At 41.6% G+C, this 14515-nt stretch overlaps 1 protein-coding gene across 1 annotated transcript; it reads right to left on the reverse strand.

Annotated features, from left to right (window-relative positions):
• Nucleotides 1-4147: 4147 nt before the first annotated feature.
• On the reverse strand, nucleotides 4148-13643 carry fzd4 (frizzled class receptor 4). Its single transcript, XM_069147906.1, has 6 exons — nucleotides 13024-13643; nucleotides 9612-9749; nucleotides 9016-9402; nucleotides 8742-8887; nucleotides 7873-8120; nucleotides 4148-7657 (listed from the first exon to the last, which is right to left on the reverse strand). Exons 1-6 carry the CDS (start codon nucleotides 13285-13287, stop codon nucleotides 7239-7241), a joined length of 1602 nt encoding a protein of 533 aa, XP_069004007.1. The 5' UTR covers nucleotides 13288-13643; the 3' UTR covers nucleotides 4148-7238.
• Nucleotides 13644-14515: the final 872 nt, after the last annotated feature.

Below are 14515 nucleotides of genomic sequence, written 5' to 3' on the forward strand. Positions count from 1 at the left end.
ATAATGACATCCACATCATCCTCAATTTTGTGTTTAGTGTTGGTTAAGACAATACAATTTGATACTTTAGTGGTTTAACTTTGTAATCATGGGAAACATACCTGGTGTAATGCAAGTGGACTCGATGGCGGAGATGACCCCAACTGAACTGTTTCTACTTTGACCACAAATCAGCAAAACATGGAGAAAAATGTCTGTACTCTGTGGGCGCAGATGCACAGGGAAAACTAATAGGAAACAAACCCAGACAGGCTCTCGGACATAGATTATGTTTGTATGAGTCATTTCCAGTTATTTGGTTAACCAAACTGGTTTTCTGATTGGGGAAAACAATGGAGTCATCTATTGTGTTCCGCTTGTTCGATTTTTTTTTTTGTTTTGTTTTCCCTCCATCTTTCTCTCTGATGGCACTCAACAACACCACCACCACCACCTTCTGTCTCAATCCTCCATTCATTCAAGGACCAGTGAAAGAATTCGACTGCATGACCTCCTTAACTAGCTCTTAATGAGCGGTAGATATACTTCATTCTTCCACCAACCTCCAAAATGCTAATCAATGACTATCTTTTATTTAAAACAAATTCTCAATTGAAAGGGTTACAATTTCACAAAGTAAAGTACTAAAACATTGGTTTTATTATTACCACTGTTGCAATTTAATCTAAGGTAACAATGACTTTCAATTAAATTCTGATGATTTTTTTTTTTTCAATTGATCATTGTCTATGAATCATAAAAAAAAAGGAGTGAAAACATTTATATTATAACTGCTAAACACCAAGTTCACAATCTCAAATGTGTTTGTTTTTTTTCTTCAGTCTATTGTCCAAAACTAAATATTGATTTTTGTCCAACACAAAACTGCAACTTTTATCATTTGAAAAGCCAAAACTAGATTTTGTTTGCATTTTTCATTATTTTGCTTTGAAGAATGTATGGAACATCCAAGTAGTTGCCAGTTATTTTCCTGATAATGGACATTAAATTGACTGTTTTAGCCCCAACAGGGTCAGGGTTATGAAGATATAGGTACCACATGCTTTCTAGTAATTCTGGTAGATGATTAGAATAAATTGACACATCACTTTAAGTCACCCATGAGCCACACAGTCAGAGAAACAAAAAGTAGCTGCCACAGGAGGTGGTGTGACAAAATGGAGTGGTCTGACCAAAGAGTGACATCTAGTGGTGAGAAAGAGAGAAGGTACTTTTATACAGTGGTGTTACATGATTACCAGCTGCACAGTTGATAGTTAACTTCACGTGTAAAGTACAGATTTTATGAATTGTTTTATAGTTCAGTGCAGTGTCAGCTGTTTCAAGGACTTGAGGGTTATGACACATTATGACTTTGTCAAGAATATATAAGGTTACACTGTGAAAATGAGTACATTTTGTTTTCCAAAAGTAGGAAACATTAAAATCCTTGAGAAAGGCTTTTCTTTGTAAATCCAGTGAGGGACCCGAATGGTGTAAATACAAGTGATGCATAGCTTTTCAAGATGTTCTTTAAGGTCAGTGCGGTTCTAATCTTGTCCCGTCATATCAAAATACAACACTTGATATACTGTTCTAAGTTATAGACGGTTACATTTACAGGTTACTCTTCAACATTACAATAGCGTGTTTTCAGACATCTGACCTGACCTTAAATGTAAATCTTTGCCTGCCATAAACTAGATTCAATCCTTCACACTTCCTGCCATGTACAAAGAGCTCTCTGTTTCAGCTTGATGGCGAATTATTCTCCAATCGCTCTCTTGGCCAGGCTTTAGGATTTCAGTCTCAACTCATTAGCAGGTTTGGCCTGAGAACCAGGATTTACAAATCCTTCTAGCACTGAATTGGCTCTGGGGCCAGGTCAACTACGTCACCCAGAATCCCCAGTGGTGGCCATTACTCAAAACTATTCATACAACATAGACGGCGAGCAGAATGGGAAAATGATTTCAACATTGCCGAGAGGGAACAGCTGCGGCGTTCTGCTGCTGGACGATGACAGATTTCCTTCTCACTCTTCCTCTTACTCAGTCCCTTTCACTTCACTCTCTCCTGTCCTTTTTTTCCCCTTTTGTTTTGTTTTTCTTTCGCCTTCTTGTCTTTTACCTGATTTTCTGGGGCCTTTCTTCCAATCATTCTCTCTCTATGTATCTTAGTTTTTATTCCAACCTCTGAGCACCCACTTTACACACACACACACACACACACACACACACACAACTCTGAAAATACATTACCAAGAATATCAGCGAGGAATTTGAATGGGGCCTTTTTTTTTTACATTTCAGCTTTAAAAAAAAAATACGAACGTGCTGTTCGCTAACAATGTGCAACTGTGTGTGTTTCTCCGTGCGCATGTATGCGAGTGTATTTACACTGGTTGTGTCCAAATGTCACCACAAGAGCAGATATGCAGAGGTTAAACTGTAAAGCTGTCATTTGCGAGAAAGAATTAAAGAAGTGTCGTTTTTTTTTTTTTTTTTAATTTTAAGGTCGGAAAATCCGCGTTTAGGTTGAGCTGTCAGCTGTTGGAGATTAGTATGTGTGTCTGTCAAGTTACTGCATCTCTAAACAACCGCAGAAACGTGGAAATCGATGCCGAGAGACGGAGAAGCCCGGAGATTAAATGACCTGTGGCATTCATGGAAAAAACAAACTGGGAGGTTGTAGAAAACCTAAAAGCACAACTACAGTAGCTGTGTTGTGTGCTTGAACGTACACTCAAGACAAGTAAATACACAAACTCACGACACTAAAACCACCATTTAGGGTATAAATTTGAGAGCATACCTCTTCCCCTCTTGGCCTGCGTTTGTGTGAATGTGCATGTCAGTTTGTGAACATGCTTGCTTGTGCATGTACTTTCTTGGAGTGTGTCTGCATGTGTGTGTTAGTGGAGCCACATCTGGAAACAATAGAGTGGTAGATGCTGTCACTTTCCCTTTACCTCAGGCTTTTGAGTGTGTTCTTAAACAAACACTCAATTCACTCACAGTAAATTACAGGAAGGCAATCTGAGCTGCAGACTTAGATATTTGGACTCTGTCTTTGTTGACACACACACACACACACACACACACACACACACAAACACACAAACATGCCCAGAATTAATCAGTTTCTCCAGATGCAATTTTATCGTTGCACTTGTAAATTACAGCCTAACTTGTATTAGGTGTAATTGCAAAACCAAATTACATCTAATTTTGAAGTGAGAGTTGGTGTGTGCTTCTGCAAATGTTTCTGTGACCTCTAATTTTGTCTGTGTGTGTGTGTAATGTGTGGGTTGCGACTTCGTAGCTGATGAGATGGGATTGATGTCACAGAAATGTTTACACAGTATAATCACCGTGTTTCCACTGTGGATTCAAAACAAATTTTGTGGTTATAGAGCATTTCTTATCCTAACCCAGAGTAACTAGTAAAATGAAATGTGAAAGAGATCCAAACAGAGACACTGCTGTGTGGACTTGTCGAGCTAACAGGCTGCGAACAGTTGTTTGAACGCACTTGAGGCTGATCAAGAAATACAACTTAATTAGTCTCATAGACAAGAGGTGGCAGCATTGTTCAACCCAGTAAGTGAACACAGCTCTGAGGATGTGCAAAGACGTTTTACTGCCTGCACCCAGAACCGAACTTTCATTCATTTGTTCATTCATGCTGATCTTAACTTACCTGAAAGGTCTTTTTGAAAATGACTAATACATGACACACTGAGGCTTATTTCACCTTAAATCGGCTGCTCTGAATATATGACATTGTGTTATTGTACATGTTGATTCGATTCCAAAGTGACAAATTTTGCTGATCGATCAAATAAATAAAATCAAAACATTCTCTAGTTAAAGCTTTTCAGATGTGACAATTTACTTCTTTCTTATTCAATAAATAATCTTTGGGGGCTAAACAAGACATTCAGAGATCTTACCTCGGGTTTAAATGGTATTTTATACTATTTTCTGATGTTCTATAGACCTAAAGAATAATCATTGAACAATTAACTAAAAAAGATAAAAATAATCATTTAGCTTTAGCCCTGCTTTGCCCCACTCTCTCTCTCACACACACACACACACACACAAACATGCACATATGTAAAGTACATAAACAAACGTATAACTGCACCTACATATTGGAAACCAAAAAGTTTTTATTCATCTTCTGATACAAAAGTGTTTTTAAATAACAAAAAGTTTTAAAATTTGTCACTTTTTTTTACAAGGATAAATTAGCAATTTCTTTACAATACACTGATGACATTGTCAAGACAATACGTTTTCTACACAAGGGAGCAGTGGAGACCATGAAGGCTGCAATCAGTGTTGGTGAACTGACCCCAGCAATGATTCCTATCTGGGTTTCTCAAAAGCATTTACAAATCTGCATCACCAGTGGTTCTCAGCCTTCACTCTGCGTGGCACAAACACTCACTGGGTTTCAAGGCACATTTTGTGATTGTTTGGAAATGTCACCTGAAGCTCAGTGTGGTCATACAAGAGGAGAAAGCCAAAACATTAAGACAGCTTAAGAGGGGAAACTACATTAGCTCAGAGGGGAGGTGGTCAGAGGTTAATTTAATTCACTTAAAGTGAATGTAATGTTTGTTTGACTTTGGAAATGTAATAAGTGTGCCAAGGTATGCTGGGTTAAGAAACCGTGGGTTTTTTTCTCGGGGTTCTAGGTTTCACAAAAAACAAAAAAAAACAAAAGCACATCTGAATTCAAAAAGGCTTGTGTATAACATATTTCAGAGAAAAGGCAGCTCCAAAATGATTTTCAGTCCCTTTCTAAACATGAAGCTAAAAACTAGATGTGACAGGCTGTTTGAGACACTCTCTGGTTACAGAGGACACATGGAAGGACAAAGCTCTGCGTCATTCAAGCTCTTATACATTCCAATAGCCCAAAACCAGAGTATTCATTATTCTACTCAGATATAGAAGGCGTAATCTGACACACCACATGTATTACACGGACAAAACATCACAGAAACGCAAGAGCTTTGGGAGATAGATTGTCAGGCAAATATACGGTACACAGGAGCAGTCTCAGAATTTGGTGAATGCAGCAGTAAGACGGGATGAGTCATGACCGGAAACTTCTTCAAAGCCAACGGTTAGAGACAATTAATTTAAATCTTTTCTCTTTCATTCGTGAAATTTTAAAAACGTAATATACAAAAAAAAAAATCTCTTCCAGGTAGGACTTGATTGTCTGAGAAATGAGCCGTGATGTATCAGACAAGGTTGAAAAGACACAGGCTGGCAGGGGACAATGGAGACCATCAGACGGACACGAAAACTAGCGCTGATTTTAGTGTGCTGCTTCTGTGATGGCCTGAGTGGGAATAAAATACATATACATGCGGACAACTAAAGTTTGATAGTTATGCTCTGATATTATTGGTGTTTGTTTTACTCCTGATGAGGTCATAGATGAGCTGGTGGAGGACGTTTGTGGAAACCAGTGCATATGTGCGTTTACAGTACTGTGCAAAAGTTTCAGGCACGTTTGGTGTTCAGATTCATTTCCATCACACAATATCAGCTGAGGTTAGTTTGTCTGAACAGTCAGGAATTCCTTCTGCAGCATGACAATGACCCCAAACTAACTTCAATGACAAGAGCCCTGATCAACATCAGAGTCAGTCTGAGATTATATGAACAGACAGAAGTAACTGAGTCTAAATCCATAGATGAACCAACACCTGCCAAGTAATTTTAAAATAAACTGTGCACCGGTATGGTTTAGAGAATTGGTGCTGTTTTAAAGATGGACACCAAATATTTTTGTTTTTGTTTTGTTTACTGCACTTTATATCAAGTGATAAATAAAAAAAAACATTTGTGGCATTATTCTTTTTATCCTCACTTTACTTTTATATAAAAACTTTTTTCACAGTACTGGATGTGCACATGCGTGTGCCTGTGACAGCCCCTTGCTGCTTCAAAATGTGTATCTTGGCGAGTGATTGTCTAATAACTTCTAATTCTTTCACCTGCCTCGGCTCCAATGTTTGGAGAAGGGTAGAGAGAATAACTCAATTTCCTGGATTTCATGGTAACTCCAGAGCGTATACAGTACAGGGTTTCCACGAATACCGCACACATCATTGGAGGTTAGCTCGGTTTCTCATAGACTGCTGAAGTAAAACACAAAGACCTCAATTTCCCAGAAGCCTTAGCGCTTCCAAATTTTATGAGGCAATAAAAGGCACAGTTGGTACTCCCAGAATTCATTGCGACTACCTCAAACACAACAACCTCCCGTTCTGTTGTCTTAACAGTGGTCGTAAGAACGGGCTTATTTCGTCTGCAGTTTTCATAATGGCAACTAACCAAAACTCTCCCTGTTAAACGCTCTGCATGCATGAATGCTGCATAATGATTTGCTATCAGTCACCCCACTGCTGTCCTGACACTTCACATATTGTATAATTATAGTGCATTATAACAGCTTAGAGCTTATTTCCCAAAAATCCAGAGCAACAACATGACCTGCTCTTTTATATTGTACAATAAGAATAAAGTTCAAATGTGAACAAATTGCAAATATAAGGCAATAGTCAAGATTTCCTTTACATTTGGTCTGCTATTTCATTGTCTAATTGTTCATTTTAACATAGAAGGGGCTCTCAAGGTGTCGGATGCTTTGGGGAAACTTCAGCTTCCATCTGTATATCTGCTCCAGTGTAAAAATTTTAAACTTCAAAAGACCCTAAAAAGACACAACGGCATCAGGGTTTACTGTATCCAGCAGGTTCAGTCTCTTGTGCTGGAGGCTCTGGAGAAAAGAGAGACAGAGAGGTAGACGTGGTGCTGTTCAGCTTAATTGCTGTTGTCGGGTCTGCATATTGGTGCATCTGTTCTGCCTTTTCCGTCTCTCTTTTTCCTTATTTGTTTTGCTTTCTCCACCTCGGGGCAAAGGAAGTGTAACAGAGGTAGAGAGGCTACTGTGGCTACTTATGTATTCAGTTCTCCTCATTTCTCTTTCGCCCCAGTTAGAGGCACAGAGTCAGGGACTATCCGGGAGCTTGTGAGATGCCGTTACATCCAGTGGCTTTTTTTGGAGAAAGTCCTGCTACGTGTCACATTTTTTTATCTCCCTCTCCTCCCTTGAATCTCTGGCCTCTCCATCCTTCGTTTTGGCAGAGCGAGTTTCTGTACGTGGGAGAAAAGCGAGTAGAACTCCGTTCATGTCTGTTCTCTCTTTCTCTCTTTCTTTCTTTCTCCTCACACCACTGTCTCGTTGCCTTTCCCTGGTTTGATCCAGCCCTCGCCCGGTGCCCTCTTGCCGCCTCGGCTGGCCCTGCTGTCTCTGAGCAGGCGGGCAGAGCAGCGCTGCCAGGTGTGGAGAGTTTTTGCTGACCAGATCCACATGCCTGACGTAATGCCCACAAGCAGTGACATGAAGATTCGAAGCATCTCTGATGCCACATATGAGTCCCGCATGCTGGCCCTGAACTCCCCCCAGTGAGAGAGCTGGTAGAGGTAACAGCCGATGACCGTGGAGGCCGGAACAGTGTAAAGAACAGAAAACACTCCAATCTTCACCATTAAACGCTCCAGCTTGTCTGTTTTGGCTCCGTCCTTCTGCAGATTGGAGCGGATCTTGAAAAGAGCCACCAGGCCTGCACAGATGAACAGAGTGCCTGGAGGGCGGAAACGAAACAGCTGTCATGTAAGGACCATCGGATACAGAAAACGTCACGTTCGTGATAAAGCAATGAAAGAACTGACTGATTGTTGTTGTTGAAATAATGATCTGTGTATATGAAATATACATATAAGCACACTATTCTTAGTTGAATGTGGTAAAAATCCCATATAAATAGATACATGAATTGTATTACTGGGTTGTAATTACCTATGAGAAGATATGTGGCCAGTGGTGCCACAACAAAGCCCGTGAGTGCCTCCTGCTGCTGGTTGCCAACGTAACACAGCCCAGTCAGGTCATCTGCATCCACAAGTCTCATAATAAGGATGACGATGGTTTTCACAGCTGGGATGGCCCAGGCCGCGATGTGGAAGTAGGAACTGTGCATTTCAATGGCCTCGTGGCCCCACTTCAGTCCAGCAGCCAAGAACCATGTGAGGGTCAGGATCACCCACCTGCAGAAGGAAGCAAGAAAAGTGAGATAAGAGGAAAATCCTCCTTGTGACAATTTTTTGGTTGTCTTTCATGTGTGTCCAGGAAACAAGACATCGAGGCAAACCTTGGGCTACTGATTACTGCAAGACCTTCTCAAAACTTTGACTTTCATGTAACTATTTCATTGCCAATCAGAAGGATACGTACAGTACTCGGTTGTAATTAGATTATCATGACACCAGATAGTCATGAGTTGCATAAGTGAGGGTTATGATCATATTTTAGGAGAGAGAAATCCTTGGTCTGCTGCTTCTCCAAAGAGGAAGAGTGAGGAGGAACAGGAAAACATGTGCCAAGTGAAAAGGAAGAAAAATAGCTGTGACAGCAGTGTTTCCACTGCAACCTCAGGGCAGCACATATCTGAAAAGTGGCACTTTTACCTTTTGTATGTGTGGAAACTAATCCAACTAGTCCAGAGGTTATGAGACAGGAAAGTTTGATTTTAAAGAAAACAGGATGCAAGTCTCATGTTCCAATTGTTCCAGCAAAGGCCATTAACTACAACAGATGACAATAGTCAAACTGAGACAAAGTGGTGAAGGGTTGACATGAGAATAAGGTGTGTGTCTCTTTGTGCTTACCAGAGTGAGGAGGCCATGCCAAAGAAATAGAGCAGGAGGAAGACTATGGCACAGCCGGTGCTCTTTAATCCTTCTTGTACGAGGATTGGCACCGCTGCAGCATCCAGGTCACAGGATACCCGCTCCCTCCCGAGAGTCAGTCGTACCTGCAAAATGACACAAAAGAACAAAAAGGGAAAGAATGCGCGGCTGAATTAATACCCGGAAAACGACAAAAACAAGCATCATCTTTTTTTCTCATTACAACCAGAACATTATTCAATTCTCTACTCACCAGGTAGGCAACACTGTACAGATTACAGCACATGGAGAGAAAGATGATGGGCCTTTCAGGATAGGAGAAACGCTGTGAGTCCAAGAGAAAGGTCAGGACCGTCAGAGTGGTCGACAGGAAGCACAGCACGGCCCACACCGCCATCCACGCGTCCGTGAAGACTTTGGCCCCTCGTCGGTAGAGCCCGCTGTCATAGCCACACTGGAGAGTGCAGCTCTCAGTCTGTTTCAGCCAGGTGTACTGGTCGGGTTCAGAACCAAGGGCCTGACACTCCTCCTGGTGGGGAGGAATGCGGACAGGCTGGTAGGGCTGGTCCTCATCCCCCGGACCCTCCATACACATGTGGTTGTGGTCGTTTTGAGGTGGAAAGAGGCTGCAGTTGAGCACCTGGAGAGGAAACATGATGGGGAAAGGCATTTTGGTTGCTCACTATGGCAGTAATGGATACTATTGACAGCATTTTCAACATACATTTTGACATCATACTTTGTTCTCGTATATCCTGTCCATTTTCTACGTCACTCTAACATATCCTGAAGTCATGTTTGTCGGTATATACAGGATGCTTTTATGATGATGATGATGATAGGACTCACCTCAGGCCATATGAAGCCAAACTCAATGAGCACTGGGAGGCATTTCTTCTTGACAGACAGACACATGCTGCCACATGGACCGATGGGGATGGGAACCTTGTCGGTGCACATGGGCACATAAACCGAGCAGAGGAAGAACTGGAGAAAAATGGACATAAAGAATTAGATTTTGCTCTTAGTATGTTTAACAAAAGTGTGCAAACTATGCATTCTGTGGGGAGAGTTTGTAGCATAAAGTAAAGAGTGACTCTAAAGCATGTATTGATAAATAAATTAAAAAAAAAAAAAAAAAAAAAAAAATCATAAAAAGAGTGTAGATTGGCGTGTTGAATTATTATAAGAGATGTGGTGTGTGTGTGTATGTGTATATACATATATATATATATATATATATATGTATGTATGTATATACAAATAATAGGAAGAAACATACTGAGGAGTTATGTAAGAGGATCGAAACATAACCATATAGTAAAACCAATTTTAGTTTAGACACTGAAAGTGTAGAAAGAGAGTAACAGTTGTATGATATAATGTTGTGCTTCATTGACTTTGATCCGCTTGAGTTAAATCAAACTGTGAAGCAGGAGGTGAATTGTGTCAGCGGTGTAGTGCTTGTTAAAGCAGTGGAAACAGTGTTGGGAGCACCCTGTGGGCCAATCTTTCGGTATATTACAACAGGATTACAGCTGGTAGATGGCTACGCCCTGCACTCCCACACATGGCTCCTCCATCTACTTACATATACCTCTCACCATCCTGCTGCTTTTCCCCCCACCTTAACTTTCAATACATTGCATCACCTCTTCTGTTGGTAGGGCTTTATTTTCCCTTCTAATAAGAAACTTCACGACTTGAGTGAAGACATCAGAGCCAACGCTAACGTGCTCCAAGGTTACACATACAACTCTGCATCTTTAAAAACAATCTGTGGATTTAACAACACTGAGGGCATGTGCCATGTAATGCTGCATAATCCCCCTAATCCAAGGCTCAGTTTTCTCTATCCCATGGCAATGGTTTTGAAATAGATATCTAAGTCATTGGTTATAAAGATAGTGAACTGTCTGAAATCACATTTGACTGTTGGAATGGTGATGAGAGAGAAAAGGTCCTCTGGGGTTACAGGAGGTAGCAATTTTAAGCGATTTCATGCATTTACAGTGAAATCTGTGCAAAGCCAGAGTGTAAAATTGTGCAAGGCTCCCGATATGAAAATACATAGAAGCAGAAAGTACATCTCACTCAGCTACCTTGAGATAAAGGGAACAAACATACGCTCCAGGCCTTTGGACTCTGTGATAGCTCAAAAGTGTGTTTGAGTCAAGAGTTAGCTGCTGTTTTTCATTTCAAAAATACAAAAAAAATTATGTATTGGGTCATAAATGTTATTGGCCTGCAGCTTTGATCCAGCGATAGTTAAATTCCCAGCTTGAAATCAGCCCTTGAAATGAAACACGAATCCAAGATGGTGTCAAGGCTGGGAAATAAATAAACAGGGAAATGTTATACTACTCTTGCTGTCTGTGAGCATTAATTTACAAGGTAAAAGTTGTGCACCTGTACACCACATTATGTTTGACATTAAAAAAAACCCAATACAACTACAACAAATAAATGTAATCACTGAGCTACTGTTCAGTTCCACACCTAGAGGCCAATAACGTGAGCAAAAAAGACGACTTGTTACAGACTGTGAGGAACTATGTAACGTCAAAATCAGTTGTCTGAGTCACAGAGAACTTCCTTTAAAGTCAGTGTGTCACACTGTTCTCTGATCAATATCTGGATTGCAGTGCAGCTTTATCTCTGCAAACTGAGCAGACTGCCTGATCTGGAGGCAGTATTAAGTTTCTCACCACAAATAAAGAATCTTTGTTTCGGAGATTTACTACAGGCAAGTTGTCCTGAGTAATTTGTGACCTGATGAAATTAAATCAGCATTTAAAAATGAACAAAGTTGACCTGTGTACGGATGTGTGGGTCGCTTTTATGTGTCGGCTCTTCATCAAAGTTTATAGAGGCAGATGATATTGAATTTCATGCTGTACAATTTCAGAAATTTCACACAGTGAGTTATACATACTCGACCAGTGACAAAAAAATGTAACACACTCTGGGTGTTTTCCCCGACCATTGGTAACCTGAGTGCTGTCACTTCACTGCTAAAAGCTGCTCCGGTTACAAGTCAGGAAGCCTCCCATTAGAGCAAATGTTAGGCGATAGGATCCTCTTTCCCCCTCTTTAGTGTGTGTGTGTGTGTGTGTGTGTGTGTGTGTGTGTGTGTGTGTGTGTGTGTGTGTGTGTGTGTGTGTGTGTGTGTGTGTGTGTGAGAGAGAGAGAGAGAGAGAGAGAGAGAGAGAGAGAGAGAGGGATGTCAGCTGGACAATTTACAACTGGAGAACAGTTTGGTTTTTATGCTGCAGTTGCTCATCGTTCTGTCTGGTTGTCTCACATGTCTCTTAAGCACTGCATTAATTTATAATGTCAAAATATTTTTACCCCTTTTTTCAAACAGCTGCACACACACACCAATAATTCACTGTAACACTATAATATATATATATTTTAAATCACATACCACTCTGGACAAGATAGTGGACTTGCAAAGACAACTTCCTTAAAAGAATGACTGAGAAGAGCACTGGAGAAAGTGTTTTCCTGTCTGTAAAAGTAAACGCCATTAATTCACACTGTTTTCTGTCTCCGACCAAAAAAAAAAAAAAAAAAAAAAAAAAAAAAAATCCTCTCTGTTGTTTCACCAGTCTTTCTAAAGTGGTCTAAAGTAAAATCGCAGAACCAATTTATTTTCTCTTACATGGTGCAGGAGTCAAACAAGCAGCATTTGTCCGGGGACACTGAGGGCACCATTGTTAACAGGAGGACAGTACAGCATATAGCACTGAAGATTCAGCTGTTGCTGTGTGGGGCATGAACTCCGAATGTCAACAGACAGAGGCGGCATTTTCAATGAAATTAGCATGACAGACCGACACAACAGGAAGGAGGGAGGGAGGGAAGGCAGGGAGCCCTTCACTTATTTTAACTCTCCATGGGAATCAACCTATATATTCTGCTCCTCATTATCACTGGCACCATCAGTCTGAACAGCTCACTGAATAGTCCCGTCTTTGCTAGTAGCTCCCTGTCATGTGCTCTGGGACCACACTGCTCCTCTGACTCTTTGCGCGCACACGCACGCACGCACACGCACACACACACACACACACACACACACTAACAGATATAGCAGACTTTCTAGATCCAGCAGTGCTTTTTTTAGGACCGGGACCGCTGCTAAATTTGCGCATGTGCGTAACACCTTCAGTGTGTACTTTTAATAACATACCGGCTATTCTACTCTAATGTAATGCCAGTATGTGCTGGCTGCCTACCACACAGGTCCAGTTACCTTGAGTTGACTGGAGCAGCCGTACTGTATGAGCGGTGTGAACGTGGTCAGCTGCAGCTCTGCGTCCGACTGCAGCACGTTGCCGACCAGATTGGGCATCTTGGTGACGTTGTAACCGAGACCCTGGCACATGCTGATCCGGATCGGGTCGCAGGTCATTTCCTCCACCTCATCGCCGAAAGCCTCCACCGCGCAGAGCGGACCGACCAATCCGGACAAGAGCAGCAAGGCTGCCCCGGTGAGCGACAACACCGTCCCGGGCATGGTCACCCTGATAGTGAGCGGCTGCCCTCTGTAAATGTTGCCACCGTAATTATCTCCTTAACCACAGTTTGGTTAGGTCGCCCTGGAAACCGCAGCGCGTGTTTATAGTCCCGCAAAGGTGGAGCGCGTGTAGTCCCGTACGTTCACAGTATCCCACTCTGAGCCATTCAATGATTTCAAATATCCAGAAAAGCAGCAGTGAAGCGTTGCGAGATCTGTGCGTAATTAAAAGCGTTTTCTCAATCAAAGTAATGTGTGCATCTGCCGTTAAAAAAAAAATCCAACATTTTGATAAATCCTGAACGCCTTCTTGTGTTGGTTCCCGTTTGTAACTCCAACGCAGCGACGAGATGTATTGCAGGTCTGGTTTTGCGCCTACTGCCTGCAAGCTTCCAGCTCTAAACTTTATTGTGTCTGTGAGGAGAGACTATTTTCCCCGTCCAGGGAAGAGCCGACCAATCCATGCACGGGAGTTGGGTTTCCCTGACCAACCCCAGGCCAGGAGGGCGGGATCCAAGAGAAAAATAGACTTGCGAGTCTCATCTACACCCCTCACCCCCTGTTCCCTCTCCCCTTCTCCCCTCTCCTTCAGCATTTTACCTTTTCCTTTTTCATCCTTTTTGCCCTCCCCTCCCCTCCCCTCTCCTTCTGCAAAGAAAATCAGTAACCATTCCCCAACTAATTCTGACAATATCCAGAACCTGTATTTACACCGGCTAATGTGGCTCATGTTTATTTTCATTGGCTGTTTTTTCAGAAAAATTCACATCTGAAAGAAGTGGATTATGCAGTGAGTATTTGTGTGTGGGAGTGTGTTTTTATTTTAAATTTAAAGTCCCTAATGGTCTTTTAAGGCCGCCTGGAACTTCACCACAGGTTCCACTCCCCTTCTCTAAAGGCCCGTCAGCTCTAAGTGCTCGTGACATTGTAATTGAAAGTAGGGCCTTAAGTGATGCTGAAGCATTGGAAATCTGTTTTGCATTGCAATGAATGCTCATACTGGACAGGTTTTGTTTGCCGGTGACACCCTGGGAGAAGGTTTCTTTTTCACAGCATGAAACTTGCAGTGAAGAGTGTTGTTTTGGCTTTTCAGTGTTGTAAGTGGACTTGGGTGAGAAAGTACTTGATTTTGTTGCAAATATTTTGGGAGGAAGACAGCTAAAGGAACACTTGATTTGTGTTTTCTTCCATGTAATTTGTACAATTCTGAGACTCTTAAAACATCTGC

The sequence above is a fragment of the Embiotoca jacksoni genome, unplaced genomic scaffold (genome assembly GCF_022577435.1).
Source record: "Embiotoca jacksoni isolate LCO1_2020_lvr unplaced genomic scaffold, fEmbJac1.0.p SCAF_14, whole genome shotgun sequence".
NCBI lineage: Eukaryota > Metazoa > Chordata > Actinopteri > Embiotocidae > Embiotoca > Embiotoca jacksoni.

Bases quoted from the DNA above. Each gene is read 5' to 3' on its own strand.
- fzd4 (XM_069147906.1), bottom strand. From the start codon at position 13,287: ATGCCCGGGACGGTGTTGTCGCTCACCGGGGCAGCCTTGCTGCTCTTG. The intron at 8,888-9,015 runs GTGAGTAGAGAA...GTCATTTTGCAG, and splicing joins TGTACAGTGTTGCCTACCTG to GTACGACTGACTCTCGGGAG. The intron at 8,121-8,741 runs GTAAGCACAAAG...TTCCTTCTGCAG, and splicing joins GGCATGGCCTCCTCACTCTG to GTGGGTGATCCTGACCCTCA.